Source organism: Apteryx mantelli, chromosome 22 (genome assembly GCF_036417845.1).
Source record: "Apteryx mantelli isolate bAptMan1 chromosome 22, bAptMan1.hap1, whole genome shotgun sequence".
Lineage (NCBI taxonomy): Eukaryota > Metazoa > Chordata > Aves > Apterygiformes > Apterygidae > Apteryx > Apteryx mantelli.
In genome coordinates this window covers 11,943,264-11,958,902 of record NC_089999.1, presented here as the reverse complement: position 1 = coordinate 11,958,902, position 15,639 = coordinate 11,943,264, and the positions used below count along the sequence as shown (strand labels likewise).

The window sequence follows — 15,639 nt, the reverse complement described above, 5'->3', positions numbered from 1 at the left end:
GGAGCGTATCTAGTGGAGATGGTCAGGCAGAAAGCGGAATGGGGGAGAGACAACAAGGGAAAAAGGAGAAAAAAACAAAGGCGATCTGCGCGCCGGGAGGCTCTCGCTTATCGCTGCTGCTGCTGCTTCTTGGAGTGCTGCCAGCAGGGCAAGGCTTGGTGTCTGCAGCCAGGAGGAAGCAGTGCTGCGGCCAGGTCCTAGGGGTGCCGGGTGCGGGTAGTTCTTCTTGAAGTACATATCGTAATTTGTGGTATGAAAATATCATCTCTCCCTCTATTCCTAGCCTACTGTCTCCCCACCATGGATAATATATAAAACAGTAGACTTTGATTCATTAACATTTATGGGAAAATGTTAATATTAAACTGTAAGTGAAAAGCCCTATCTTATTGAATTCTTCTGCTGTGTTATTGGGAGCCTAATTACATTTTGCATTTAAATAAAAACCAGATGATGTTCAGGACAGTCAGGCAAGCATTCTGTAAGTGAGAATTTATCTTGCGATCTGGGTAAACAATGTCTCATCATTTAACAGTTATTATAAATAATGGGTTTTTAAGCACTTTGCTGGGAGTTCATATTGGCTCCACGCGGGTTGCACTAAGAGAGAGAGAATTTCAGTGACATCTTCCAGGCATCCGGTGAGGAGAAATCATATCCTGAGCTCACTTCTCAAGCTGCAGCAGTTTTTATCTTACTCTGTTTGTTATTGCTGAATATTGTATGCACAATCTGTTGGCAGAAAGCTAATAGTAAGAAAAATTAGAAATCATTTGGAAGCATTTTGCAAGTGGAAAAACCATCTATGCTACTGTCCCAGCAGAAGGGAGACATGGTTTGGGCTGTTGCAGAATTCCACTTAAGTGGTTTTAGAAAGAAACCTCCAAAGGCATGTTCTTTCTGTAAAAATGTTGCTATGTAAAAGTTGTCTGTTCTTTCACGAAGAACAAAAAAGATGTTGAGGTGAAAGGTATAGACAAAAAGGTAGAAGTAGACTGGCTGCGTTTTCCTATGTTTTTGCTGGTGCCCTCTTAAATGACATCGTTGGTTGTTACATACTTGGTAACGCATGCGCTCATTTAGAAAAAAGATAAAAACTTCTAAAAAATGTAAATAGCATTTCCCCCACTTCTGCTGTTTGTTTATATTCTGCATTTCTTTCATTTCAGACAAGGTGGTTTTGCTCTTGTTGCTCGCTGGCTGTTAGTCTGTGCTCCGCGGCGCTCGGGCATTAGCAGATTCTGGTTTGCTGAGTTTTCTCCAAGACGGTTCCCATCATAGCGAGCATGTGCAGCTTCCTTATGCTCTGAATGTGCTCTGTCCCATGTCCCAGTGATGAAGGAATTAGTTTTCCGTGCCGATAGAAACAGGTAGTAACAACCATTCACTGTTGGGGAAAAATACAGAATTTTGCAGTGTCTAGCCCTGGCTGATGGCAGCCGCTTACTGAAACTCCGCTAAGCCATCGTGCTGAGAAAATGGCTGTTTCCAGGAAGCAAATTGTTTGCTGCCTTTTTCTGTGAGAGGCATTTTATCCCATTTTACAAGAATACCCCCACAGCTAAAAATTGTCTTTTTTTTTCCGGTATTTATTTGTTATTTCCTTGGTCAGTGACTTTCTCAATATCTGCCCAAAACATGAACTCTGTGTTTACATCAAAAGCGGATGGTGTTGTGAAAGGCAAAGGGTCAGCATCGCTTCCCTGGCTGTTCCCAGAGCGGTTTTGGTGGGAAGGCCGGAGGCGGGAAGGTGCCGGCGGGCCGCGCAGCCGGGCCAAGCCCCATCGCTCCGCCGGACCCAGCCAGCAGCGCGGCGTGCAGCGCGGCGGCATGGGCAGCTACAGCCAGCAAGCGCCCCGCGGAGCTGCCCTCGGTGAGCGGCTGCTCCGGGGCGGAAACGGCGGCAGCATCCTGAGCGGCTACCGGTAACGCCAAGCGCCTCGTCCGCGTGCGGGGAGCCGGCAGCAGCCTCCTGCTGCATGCGAGGCGGCGTGCTCGGAGCTTTTCCCCTTGCTGCGTGTTACTTTTCCGATTCCTTCCTCGGCCGGAGCAGAGCATTCCCAGCCCTGGGATCTCCCGCCTCTTGTCGAGGCTGCTGCGCACATGCCTCGCTGAGCAGCTCTTCCCCTTGGGCTCGCAGACACGGAGGCCGGCTTGTCAAGTGGAAATGATGTTTGGAGGAGATAATCAAAAGACAAATTAACCTAGTAGCCTTCCTCCCTGATCGGCAGCCACAGAGGCAGCCGTGGACGGGGTGCATGGTGCAAGGACAGCCCCATAGCTGAGCTCTGAACATACTTGTTTGCCTGCACTTAGGGCCAGTTTTATCAGCACTCTTTAAAAAAGAATCTTCAGATTATATTTGACAGTATTCTGCCCTCACTTGGTTGGCTTACCGCTTGGAAGTGCGGCTCACATCAAAACGTGAGCGAAAGTCTGCAGAAAAATGCAACATGAAGAGCAGGTAGTTATATTAACTCTACTGCCAGATGCCCAAATACAAAGCTGAATCCGAACAGCTTGAGATGATTTAACTTGGTTTTTACGTGGGATGGGACTGCAGGAATGCCTCGCTTTGCTAATAGGTTTGCCACCTTTCACACAAGAGTTCTCCTCTGCTGCACACTTTTCCATGGTGTGCAGCTCATTCCCACATTTGATGGTGTTTTTAATAGGGTAACTAAAAAGGCAAAATATATTAGAATCACTACTTGAACAATTTTTAAACTACAGTGTTTTAAAAGTGAAAATGCCCAGTCTACTTTCAATAGCTGTCCTCTGGTTTCATGAGAACAAATGCAAACTATCGTGCTGAGCAACCCCATTAACAAAATGCCATATTAAGCTTCAGATGCCACTTTTATTGAGGCTTTTTCATATTTATGTCTAACATAAGAATTTGGAGCTATATAAATAAGATAGTGTATTAAGAGCCTAAAGCAGTCCTGCAAGGAGTCCACAAGGTTGACCTGTTGTTTCTCCAGGCACAGTTCATACTCAGTCTAGGTAGAGACTTGATTTTAAGAGCTTTGAGTGCTTCTTAAAATTAGGTCTGCGTTCAGAAAATTGATCTGCTTGAAGCAGCAATGTCAACGTAATTTTTAAAATAATTGACTGAATTGACCAAATCAGTTCACTTTGGAACTAGAATTATTTGGATGTGTTTGGAGTTTCTCAATGACACTAGAACCAGCACTGGGGAAATTAAAGGAGAAAACCTCTTCTCATGAGATTTCCACCTGAGCTGTTCAGATTCAAGAGGCTGGAACCAGTTCGATTAGCAGGCGAGGCTGGATCCTTGGTGACATGTTGTGCGGCTGCACGCGCTTCGGCGAAACTCTCTGATTTGGACCAGCTGAGCATCTGCTCCCCCCAAACTTTTAACTTTTCCTTTGAATCAAACCCAAATTCCAGTCCATTCTAGCTTCCTCCTCAGCATCAATCTGTGCCAGGAAGACAGCCCAGCGTCTATCAGTAGCTTTCCTCACTGTCCAGAAAGGCCACTTTGTGTCAGAAGTACTAGAAGCTGTGCCAGAATTACTTTGCTTTGTAATACTATCCTTTTAAAATGAACTCAGCAATACATTTTTGTCAGGCACACGTAAGCCTGCCCACACATATGCGCAGATGCACACATAGGCACACGTGGAAAGCACAGAAGTTGTCCTCCTCATGAGTTATATGTTGCCTTGTTTTCCTAAATGAGGATTATTAAGGGGATCCAATAACCTAGGCAACATCACAAGAGGGGGAAAAAACTAGGTCTTAGACATGAAAGAAATTGCTGAAGTTTTGAGGTTTAGGCATGTCTGAAATCCCTCATTCAGCATATCAGTGAAATGCTGCCCAGACCGTGAGGTAATCACCATATTTGTTATTTTGACATTCAAGCAGCTTTTCCGTACCCAGCTTTTTCGCTAGGACCGCTCAGTTGAGCATGGGAGAGCAAGCGGGCTTCACCTCGGCACCCCTGGAGCGCCGCGGGCCGTCGCGCTCGCGCGCCGCAGGGCTGGTACAGCCGTCTGCGAGGCACGATCCAGGTCCCCGAGGTCCTGAGCACCCTCGGCTCCTGTTGAAGGTCACGGGAAGGGGAAGCCTCGGAAGCAGGTTGTGGGGTCTGGGCCTGGCCGGGTAGAGACGTGGTGGCTGCAAGGGTAGGGCTAGGGTTAGGCTGCACGCCTCCACCAAACCTCCGAGCCGGAGCCAGAACCTGCGAGTGCAGGACGCTAAGCAGGAGGCTGGTAGGTGTCCGAACACGTGGATTGCCTTTGACTTTGTATTTTCCTCCGCGGAGGCAGAGGCTGACAGAGGGGTCACTGTTGAGCAATCCGAGACACTCCCATAACCCTGGGAATGAGAGACCAAACCCAGGAATTTTAATACAGTGTTTTCTCTATAAATGCTTTTGGTCTGATACACACAGATGTGCTGCTTGCGTAACTGAAGATACAAGATAATTCTGCCTAAATACATTAAAAAATGTGTATACACACTGGCTCACACAGGAAAGTGTGTGTTACGTATAAGGCACATTATAGGATTTATGGTAGCAGCATACTGAAGCTCTCAAGATGGGGTAGGAGGGAATTCCTTTAAACCAAAACAACCCGTATCTGCATATTCATTTTAAAAACTCTTCTGGAAACCTTGCATAAGGAGTTAGTAGGTTTACATTATGCTTATAGGCTGGAGAAATCTATTGTCTATAACCATTGGACTGTTCTAGTTTTTGATATTTCACATACTGACTAAAATAGGCAACTCATCCTTCTGAAGTGCCATTTATGCAGGAAAACATCCTAAACCTCTTTACAAAAATATACAGCTCTAGGAAACTTGAGATTATTTTTTAAAAGCACTGCAGTCATTGTGAAAGTGCCTATCATGAAGAATATTGTCTCTCTAAATGCTAGTCCTTTATCTAGTGCACTTTTAACCTTCCATAAAATGTTCAGAGTCAAGTCTGGCTAGATGCCAAAGTCTTGGGTCTCATACTCTATGGAATCAAGTGGTATGGAGCTTTTTGGTTTCTCTTTTTAAAGGAAACACAACTTCTTTTTTGTAGACAAAAGTCTTTAAAAGTTCATGCATGAGAATGTTTTGTCCGTATCTCAACAATCTCTTCGTGCTTGAAGTAAATCCAGACTTTTCTGTAAGTTCAGATGTCCCCTCGATTTTATAAGTGTTAGTTGTTTGGCATCTTAGCATTGATATAAGGCACTAGAAGTGAAACCTGCGGTCTCCGAGGGGTTCCGATGTTCAGAAGGCTCAGTCTTTGTTCCCTTGGTTGCGCCATGCCTTCTCCGCCTCCCCATCTCGTTGCGAGATCCTGCCACCTTTTTTCCAACATGCCAGGTCTCATCTCCAAGTGCATCGCGTTAAAGAACTCTATGCGGATTCAGCATTAGAGTTATTGTAAGATAATTTGACAGTAACTAATATTTTACATAGGCCACTGAATTCTGGTTTTGGAGAAGTTGTTCGGGCAGTGTTTGCAAGTCTTTTTTACTTTGAAAATTTAATGGAGCTGCTTCTGTGGGGTCTCAACATCTTTCAGGTTGCAGCACAATGAAACCGTTTTAATAAGGAGGTTGATTTTCAGTGGTCAAATGCCGTAGTATTACGTTTCCTCTTTTGAATGTAGTTTAAGTTCTCTTTTTTTCCAAACTGCTGGTTTGAAAAAAAAGAAAAAAAAAAGTCTTTCTTAGGAGCAGTTCTGTCACGGCCGCCCGAAGCATCGCGGGACATCCATCCCTGCTGGCTGCCTCCGCGGTTTGCCGAGTGCCGGGGGAGTCGGCGCAGGCGAGCGGCCTCCGCCCTGGGCAGCGGCAGAGGGCAGGTTTAGCCGACTTTTCACCGTTCTAATAATCTGGTTCTCCCAATTAGTAAAGCACTATAAAGTAGCTGTTGGGGGGGGTCCCGCGGCTGACTGATGTTAGCAGTAACTGTTCTTACGGTAATAGAGCCAGAAGTGTGCAGCTGAGTTTGGGACGTTGTCTAAACACTGGAAGACGGAGAGCTTAGGTTTAAAAGCGCGCGTCACCGTAAAGGGGAGCGGAAGCGGCGCTCCGGGGCGGGCGGGCGCGCGATCCTCCGCGGCAGCACGGCCCGCGCCGTTCAGCGGCAATCAGTAAAATAAAAATGTTTAACTAATCCATTCACTAGGGAGCGTTGTGTAAATTACAAACAGTTTAAGAGATCCTCAAGACTTCCATTGTGTTAGCAGAAATTGCCTTTTAGTGTGCGCTTTGCACAGGATCCTTTTGAATGAGAATCCAGATGGCAGAAGCTGCATAATTATTATTCATTACAGTTAATAAGTAACACTTGGAAGCCCCCGTCAGCTATGCAAGTCCCCTGTAATAGGCATTGTACAAATATAGAGTAAAAAAATAGTCCTTGCCACAGCGTGTTTTACAATTTCGGTTAAAGACAGGAAGGTATGAAGTACCCTTGCATTTGTCTGTCTAAGAGCACAGGCCAGGCTGTCATTTTGAAAAGTGCGTCTGCAGGGAGTCTTCTCATTTCTCTTAAAAATGAAAGAAATTATCCTTCATTTTAAAAGGAGGCTCTAATTTTGGCCTTTTAACTGTTCATTCAAAAACTGCTCGTGGCGGTGGAGACGTGCGAACCAGCTCAGTGGTTTTACTAAGCAGCACCTTGTCTCTCTGACCCCACTGCGGAGCAAGGACCAGCCTTGCGTCCCGGTTGCGTGACGGCAGCGCGTCCAGCCCTGCGGCTCGCGCTGAGCCCGGAGAGACGGTTGCAGCAAGTGACGGAAGTGAAACCAGGGAGGCCCCGGCCCTCGTGGCCATTCCCCCGCTTCCTGCATTCCTCCTTGTTAATTGTATAATTCCTAATGAATCTTCAGCTGTCCGATAGGCTTTCTGATGCGTGCTTCTCCTGACGCTTCCTTCCCGCCCCTCCCCGGCTTCGTGCCTTGCCAGAGACCTCGTTCCTTTAAAAATGCCATCCTTAAAAAATCAGAAGTACTCAGCCCAGAAAAAGGAAAAGGGAACTTGACATTAGTTGAGCTTGAAAGGCTTGGTGCTGTGAAAAGTGACTGACGTGTGAAAAGAGGCTACAATTAGTTCTTTCCCCGAGCGCTCTCCCATTCAGCGCAGGGTCACTCCTCCAGCGAGCTGGGCTTTGAGCGTAATGTGTTGTGACAGTTCGAGATGATGAAGAATAATTCTTGTATTCAGAGCTGCTGCTGCTTCCCCGCTAGCCCGACACATCAGGCTGGCTGTCGCTGTATCGTTTATCCCGGCCCCGTCTCGGCCGTGCCGTGCAGGGCTTGGTGCAGTTCTCAGCAGGTAAGGGAAAGGGTCAGCGCTTTCAGCAAGTGATTTTTGAGGATATTTTGAAACTGTGCTTAACAGCCTGTTGTAGGGGAAGGCAAACAGAGAGAAAGGAAAAACCATTAGGAGAAATAATGCACTGGAGATGAGACTTTTGAGTAGACATAAAGGAGATACCATGGCTTCAAGTGGACCACTACGCAGAGAGCACCAATAAGAAAGGCAGCATAATTTATGAGTGTTCCGGGCAAAAGAGGGCTATATAGATTTTCTTCGGGCATTGAATTAATGTGCCATATAAAATGGTTTCACATTTAAGCTTGGCAGGGCTTTGTACCTTTCTAGATTTGATGTAGTCCTTTGACAGTTCCTGGAGCTTTTTGGAGTGGAATATAGAGCAGGCGCGCGCGGACTGGGGCCGGACGGGCTTCTCGGGCTCTGCCGCCTACCTGGAGATCGCAGGCTTTGCCGCCGCAGCTCCTCCCTCTGTCCTCCCCGCTTTGGTAGCGAACTTCGTGAGAACAGAGCATGACTTCAGGGGCAGAACAAGGGACACAAGTGTGAGGCTCCAGCACGGTGTTTAGAAACTTTAACAGAAAGCAACGTTGCATGTGAGGCTTTTTCGGTTTCTCCCTCATGCAACAAATGCGGCCTGTCATAGGCACGGGAGGAAGCAGGGGACGGCGGCTGGTCCCGGCTCCTGGCGGCCGTGTGCAAAGTAAGGCCAAACGGAGGGTGACCGCCGTTTGCTTTGCAATGCGTTCGAGCTTCCAGTGCTTTCTGAATAACTCTTGAGTTACCGAGCGCGCCGGGCGCTGGGGGAGAGGGCCTGCCCCTCTGCGTGGGCTGGGCGAGCTCACCCTGTGCCGATCGGCAAGCAGCGGTGCACGGACAGCAGGACGGATAGGACGATGGGACTGGAAAAAGGCTGGTCCACAGAGGGAGCCACGAGGCCGGAGCGATCGTTACCACAGGGTCATGTCTGCCGTGCTGCAGAGCTCGCAGTCCCGCGAGCGGCACCTCCCTGCAGGGCCAGGCCAGCTCAGGGTTGTCCCAACGTGGCAGGGACGGAGAGGTGACTTTGTTCAGGTGGGAGATGAGGGCCCAGGTCACCGAAGGGGCCTGTGAGCACTGATGTCTGGTTTGTATGGCCATCACCAAGGGGCCGGACCACCAGAAACTGCCTGCGCAGCCCCTTGCCAAGCATCCGGCCCCGGGGAGGTGCCCCGGATTGGGGTGCCTGGGCCGTTCGTCACTTCGGCACGTGCTTGTCTGGGCAAACTCAGAGTGCGTGCTGGCGCCGCTTGTCTGAGCGGGGGGAGAACCTCACCTGCCCGTAGCCCCTGTGGGCAGCTGGTGGCCGTGGTCCTGCCAGCCCTGCTCTGCGAGCCCAGGCACTGCCTGGGCCTCCAGTGCTGCCAGATGTGCATGGCTGGGATGGTCCTGCCAGCCCTGCTCTGCAAGCCCGGGCACTGCCTGGGCCTCCAATGCGGCCAGATGTGCACAGCTGGGATGGTCCCACAGTCCTGCCAGCCTTGCTCTGCGAGCACAGGCACTGCCAGGTCTCTGATGCTGCCAGATGTGCACAGCTGGGATGGTCCTGCCAGCCCTGCACTGTGAGCCTGGGCACTGCCAGGTCTCTGACACTGCCAGATGTGCACGGCTGGGATGGGTTTCATTGCTGCAGCTTTCAACGCAGCAGAAGGCGCATGTGCCCTGAAAATCACTATTATTCTGGGACCCTCGATTATGCCGGCGGTGCCTATTACTGTTACCATCAAAAGTGCAGACCGGGCTATTCCTCGTCTCCCCTGAAATGACTTTCTCCTCATCACTTCAGCAGATGTTCCTGCTCTTTTCTCTTTTTTCCTGTCTTTTTTTTTAGAGCAGCTAGAACTTTGTGAGTCGTTTCCTCTGGGGACAGGGGCAGGTTTTAGTATTTACATTTCCAGTATTAGCATTTATTTGTATTTGTGTTTGTTTTTCACGGGCTTTGGAATGCCTCAGGGAGCCATTTATGGGGCCAGAATAATGCAAGTGCTGGTCTTCTCACAGTATTTCATTTCCTTGATAGTGGAAATACTACGAGAAGAGCAGGTCTCATGTTATTTTGACCCCATAAATAGCTCCCAGAGGCCCCTTTCTTCCTTCTCCCACCCACTCCCCCCCCCCCAAAATCAAATATTTAGGTTTCTGCAAAGCCTGACTTCTCAACCCTGGTTATCTTGCTTCAGCAGAAGCAAATTGCAGTTATTACAAAATAGCCAGAGAGTCTATAAGGCAGAATGGGTTTTATATGATGCACAATTTGTTGGCTACTGTACAAGTTCATTAAAGTGTATCATAAGAGGTTGTTTTACTGGTACATTTAAGGAAGTTAATACATCTCGACAGTATATGCATGGGGGAATGCAGATACAATAACCCTCAGACAGGCTGGGGCCAAGTCCATTCCTGGCGCAACTCCACCGAAGCAAACGCAATCGCTCGCAGGATGGATTTGTCCTGCTCTATTTGAGCAGCGCTGAGCCGGTGATCCCACGCAGCCGCCGCCGCCGCACAACCGCCCGAGCTGCCTTGCCTCTCGCGGGCGGACCCTTTCTTGTGCTTGCGTTTTTTATTTTTGAGTTTATCCCCCTGGTGTGGGACATCAGTGGTCTAACGGGTTGTATGACACGTTCCTTTTAGGCCTGGGAGCTGTTTCACCTTCCAGCTGTGTAGGGTAGAGCTGTTTCTAAGGGGTCTGCTGCTGTTGTCCCAGCAATAGCCTGTACTGCCTGTTTCTGGGAGTTTGCCTCTTTTGTCACCCAAAAGCCCCAGTCGTCTGCGGTGGCAGGTGGGCACGTGTCAGGTCTATCCAGGACTTGGGTCTATCAGAAATCGGCCCCCAGCGTGACGCTTTTGTGCACTTGCCTCTGAAATGCCCTTGGTCTGTGGGGAAGGTCTGAAGGAAAGGGTAACAGTTTGTACTGTTGGATTTTTTAAAAATGAGGTAGCTGGACGACATGGACTGATTCTGGGGAATCCAGGAAAGCGCTGGACGTGGTCCTCTAGCCCCCTAATGTGGACGGGGTCACACTCGCAGTGCAGGTAGTCTCTGGAGGCCGTGTAATGCCTAATTCCCTGTCTGCCGCGGCCTCGCCGCTGCGGAGCGACCCAGCTGCGCGGAGCAAGAGCCGGGGCCGGGGAGGGCAAGAGCCTCATTTCCTCCCTGCAGCCCTGCTTTCTCCTGCAGCCTGCAGGAGTTTTACAGCGGTTTCTTAGGTATCAAAATACATCGCTCTTCTGCCGTGCCGTGTAATTGGTTCCAGAACGAGCGTATTCTCCGTGCGGAGCTGCGAGCGAGCGCTCGGATGCGTCGGTGGAGAGGAACGCGCGCGTCGGCCGCGCGCGGAGTTGGGGCGGCAGCTCGCGGACGCGGGCGGCTCCCCGGCTTCACGGAGCGGGCTCTCCGCGGGCTGCCGGTGGCGGGCTGCCGCCCCGTTCCCGTGGGGCCTCTGCTTCTGTTTTAACCTCTCTTTCGTCCCTACCCATTCCTAATTAAATGGCCGCGTTTGCCTGACAGCAGCGAGGGGAGCTTGCGGGAGCGGCGGCTGCCGGGGACGGGGATGGGGACGGCGCTCGCCCGACAGGAGGGGACCCCGGCCTCGCTGCTTTTGGGCTCTGGGCCCATGGCGCTGCCTCGCCGATGCTTTCGCCGTCGGGTCGCTGCGGCTGGCGTCAGTGTCGGCAGTGCCACCCCCTGGCAGCGCGGCGCACTCGGGCCGCCGCCGCCGCCACCGAGGCCCCCAGCGCCTCGCGTAATCGCTCACAGCCCCGCGCAGCAGCCTGGGGAAAGCAAGCTGCAAAGAAAAAAAAAAACAAACAAAAAAATCCCGGCAGCACGTAGGAGCCCAGACAAGCCCCAGGACGGGAGGCAGGACGGCAGCGTCCCCGGGAAAGGGCCGGGCGCCGGCAGCGCGGCCCGCGGGCGGGAGCAGCGGCTCGGAGCCCCCCGCACGCGCAGGGAAGCACGCGCCCCTCTCCCGCTCCTCCTCCCTCTCCTCTTTTGTTACGGTTACTGAAAACACAACATTTGCCCGAAAATCAATTATAGCTTAAAAAGAGAGAGAGGGAGGGCGAGCGAGAAGTAACCTCGTCAGGAGTTCAGGAGCCTTAATGATGTTTGACTGGGGCCGGAGCGCGTCCTGCCTTGCTGGGGACGGCCGCGCCGCGAGTGAGAGCTCTGACGTGAGACGCTTAACCAAAGCCAGCTGTGCGCCGAGCGAGATAAAAGCACCAAATCAGACAGGATAAGCACAGTATTAGTGTGGGATACGCCACTCATTTCTGATTTAAATTACTGTTTTTACTTCCTGAACTCATGGGAGAGTAAGGATGTGAGGAAAATGGAGAGGTTTATACGTGGACATTCCTTAACGAAATACCGGCAAGAAATCGTGATTAATACAGCTGAGGTCAGTGTCATTGCTTCTTAGAGGTTGACTGACTTCCTGCAGATTTGTTTTCCATGCACCCAGCGCAGATTACCTGCACTGCAAGTCCCTGCCGTGATCCCGTCTTGCATTTCCGAGCCCTCCTTTGCTGGGGTGCAAATTCGGTGGCCGTTGGCCTTTCCGTGCCCAGGTAGCTAGCGGGAATTGTGCAGTTTTCTGAGGACACCCGAGTGAGATGCTTTTTAGTGAAGAACTGACTCTGTGCTTTTGCCCTGTACTTCATGTATAGTTCTGGCCTTATCCTGGAGTCCTGCTGCAGCAGAGGGACTGTCGTGATGTTTATACGGAGCAAAAACCCCAGTGCGAGCGGGAGGCCTGCAAACGGCAGCGATACAGTGATATTCAGCAGCGAGGGAAACAAGGACCGCTCGCCTGGCTCCTCAAGGGTGTTGCTTGCTTCCTCAGCTGTCCTCGTGGCAGCAGAAAGCACGTGGCGCTTGCTCCGTGCCGGGCACGCGCGACGCCCCCGCCGAACCTGCTCGTCCCCTTCCCCCAAATAGGGCCTGCGCAGGAGCGGGGTGCCGGAGCTGCGCTTCGGCTGCACATCGCGACTCGCCAGAATGTTTCGTGTAGCCTGTCAGTGAGTGTCTGGGAGAGGGCTGGCGGCGTGTCCGCGCGGCTCTGCCTAATCTCGCCGCTGCATGCCGCCGCTGAGTGCCGGCGGGCTGACGCTGCCCAGCCGCGCTGCCTGCGCGCTGCCACTGAGTCAACTGCCGGGTTCAAGTGGCTCCCAGAGAGGCCGCGGCCAGCAGGGATGTTCGGCGCACACACAAATTCTAGTGTTTCGAGATTAGGAAGCAGTAAAGGCTTCGGGAGGTCAGCAAGGGGAGGAATGATGTGATGGCTCGGTGTGTGCAACTGCGAGAGGCAAGGCCACGACTGGGTCCGCTTTCTCTTTTGTTTTGCGGCACAGCGGCCTGGCACATGGGAAAGGTGATATTTTCTCTGTGCCTCAGAAAAGCAGAGCTATTTGCGTCCGTTTATGCAGCACAGAGGGCTGTGGGAAGTCCCTGGTTTTCGCCAGGCGTCGGAGTGCGCTGCTCGGGCACCGTTGCTGCGCTTCGCTGGTGACTGGTGCTGCTGCCGCTTTCCCTTCGCAGCTCGCCCGCCGCAGTGGCGGAGCTGTTGGGAGAGGTGTTTCCGCGTTTGCAACCGTGCACGTTGCACCCTGCTCTGTTCAGCCGCGAGCACCCCAACTGCTGAGTCCCGACACGTCACGAATCAATGGTCTCACCCCCAGGAAAGGATTACTCTGCCAGGCAGTGTTTCACATCTTCATACAGCCCCGTTGCTGTTCGGACTGAAATACAAACCCAGCAAAGAGGTAGAAACGGGAGCGGGGATGCCTCTGGAGTGATTCGTCAAATCACCCAGGAAAAGATGGATGACAAGCAAATGTAACGTTAGAGCAATGATACAATAAGCAGATTTGTCAATAAAGTGGCTTTCTAATGGCGCTCTTGGTTCTTTTATCTGAAACACTAACCAGGGCCTGTTTTCTCTCTCATTTCAGAGCTTCAGCGAGAGGGAAGCATAGAGACGCTGAGTAACAGCTCGGGTTCCACCAGCGGAAGTATTCCACGCAATTTTGATGGTTACAGATCACCCCTCCCGACTAACGAAAACCAGCCTCTCAGCCTTTTCCCCACAGGATTCCCTTAAATTAGTCAGACATACAAGGAGAGATCAAGACAGGGTAACAAACTGTCTCTCCACCTAAACAGTCTCGATATGCGTCTCACCCACCAGTTAGCTGCCGTGCTGGATGGTTCTTGTTACCCTGATAAATATTGACGATTCTTCCACGTAAACCTTCCTGAAACATGTTCACAAAATCTTGACTTTGTTTTCCTGTGCAATATGAAGAGACTCCGTCTTCGATCCTGATAGCTCTGTGGCTTCTTTTTTGCTGTGTTCAGGAAGAGATGTTAGAGGAGAAATATTTCTAAGCCATTTTTGGTTAAGCACATGGTTTCACAACCATTATCTGCTTTTCGTGTTAAAAGATAAAGGGAATCTCCGTAACTTAGTGGTGCGAGCGCCAGCCAGGAACTCTAGCCGTTTGCAAAAGTGCCGAGCATTAAAGAATGAACTGGAGAGAGTGGGAACTCAAGGACTTTCTGTGGACGGGGGTGATAAGGTTATTCCTTCATGGTTGCATCTCCCTGCTGCCCTCCTTCCCTGCTGATATTCATCAATGCCAGGAGTATTACAAATGGAAAAGTTTCTTTTTGTTCTTCGGAAGAATTATCTCTATTGCTCCAGTTTTATTCTAGTCATGTATTTTAGAAATATACTTAATTGACTAACTGCAGTCACCAATTTCTCATATTTGGTTATAAAAGTTGTTCACTGGAACGCTGATATCTGTCCAGAAATGCATGTGTCATTGAATAAATCTAAGTTAAACAAGAAACTGCTTAAATGTCAATGTTCATGGAGTGTTACTAGGCTTGATGTGTGCTTCATATATCTTCCTGTACCAAAGACTATGTGCATCTTTACTAATTTGAGGGCTTTAATTAAAGCCATCAGTGGATGTTACTCAGCCAGTCTAGTTTGTTTTTGCATCCTTGTTTTCTCATACCCTTGTGCAAGGACAAAATTTTTTAACAAAAAAAAAATTAAATGAGGTTCCTTGCACCAACTTAGCACCTATGAAAATCAGCATCTATATCTGTGTTTTGGTGTCTTACTTCTGGGCCTTGTGTGACAATTACAGCCAGAGTTTTTTGCAGGCTGATTTTTTTTTTCTTTAAAGTAATTGCTTAGAATATAAAACTCATGTTGGTGGAGTGTGCTTGTCTGCTAGACCCAGGGAAGAATGAGCCAGGCTTGGATCTTTCATTTGTCTCTTTAAGCCTAGCAGTGCGAAGAGGATCATGACTATAGATGTGTATGTATGTATGTGTATATATAAAGTTGTAACTTCAGTGTTCCTGAGACACAGTATCCAGAAAACATGGAATATGGACAGAAGGAATCCTGATAGCTCCTTTGAATCACTTCCATTTTATGTGCTGGTGCCTCCTTGTGAAACAGTGGGTCAGATTTTTACCCGCCGTGAGTTGGCACAGCCAAGGGACACGCGCTGCTTGTATTGGTTGAGTCTGGTTGCTCGTCCCACGGAGCTTAGCTGATTTACGTGAGCGGAGAGCCAGGCACCCTCTCACAGCAGAGGCGCCCACCTACATCCATTGCATTACAGGATCACACGTAGAAGGCTTGCAGAACCCCTGTAACGTGCTGAACCCATGTAACGTACTGGCTGTGCACGGTAAATACGTGTGCTGCACAACTCTCTTGATAAAATACTGATGGCCTCACACATAGCAACCACAGAAATTTCTCTATGTCAGCCAACTTGTGTTGAGAAGCAGAAACTGAGATGAGGCTATCAACTTATGACATTTCCTTCCCACTACTTCTGTTTAATAGAAGCTGTTTGAGTCATGGAAATGAGAGGAAACTATCTAAACCCACAAATCTTTTTGCACTCCTGTAGCCACACTGACTGATGCAAAATTGACCACCCTCTTCCTACTCCATCCCCAAGCACCCAATATCAAATTCAGTCTTGGGCTTGATTTTCTTTAACTGTAATGCCATTGCTCAGATCTCAGAAGCTTTTTTTTTTCTTTCTTTCTTCAGGGTTGGAAACCACTATTAAAACCTGAGAGTCTGCAGCAATAATTTCAGTTTCTTGCTTGGTTTTCAGTCAGTCCTTTCTCAAGCAAAAAAACTCCCTGGGATGAAATCGGAGGAGAGTTTGCCCGTAAGTAAGAACTTGCAGCTCAGGCCCACTGGCTATATCTGTGCTAAGAGGCTCCGCTGTAATGCTA

The 15,639-nt window shown here is 49.8% G+C and overlaps 1 protein-coding gene across 7 annotated transcripts in view; it reads left to right on the top strand.

Annotated features, from left to right (window-relative positions):
* BCAS3 (BCAS3 microtubule associated cell migration factor) overlaps nt 1-14,345 on the top strand; it is a 385,407-nt gene extending 371,062 nt beyond the window's left edge. For 5 of the 7 annotated variants that reach the window (XM_067309862.1, XM_067309860.1, XM_067309864.1 and 2 more), the window contains one exon: nt 13,311-14,345. In XM_067309862.1, coding sequence (XP_067165963.1) covers nt 13,311-13,459 — 149 coding nt within the window. In that variant the 3' untranslated portion in view covers nt 13,460-14,345. The remainder of the gene's footprint in view (nt 1-13,310) is intronic. The other 2 variants (XR_010886230.1, XM_067309863.1) reach the window with 2 other exon arrangements.
* The last annotated feature ends 1,294 nt before the right edge of the window (nt 14,346-15,639 follow it).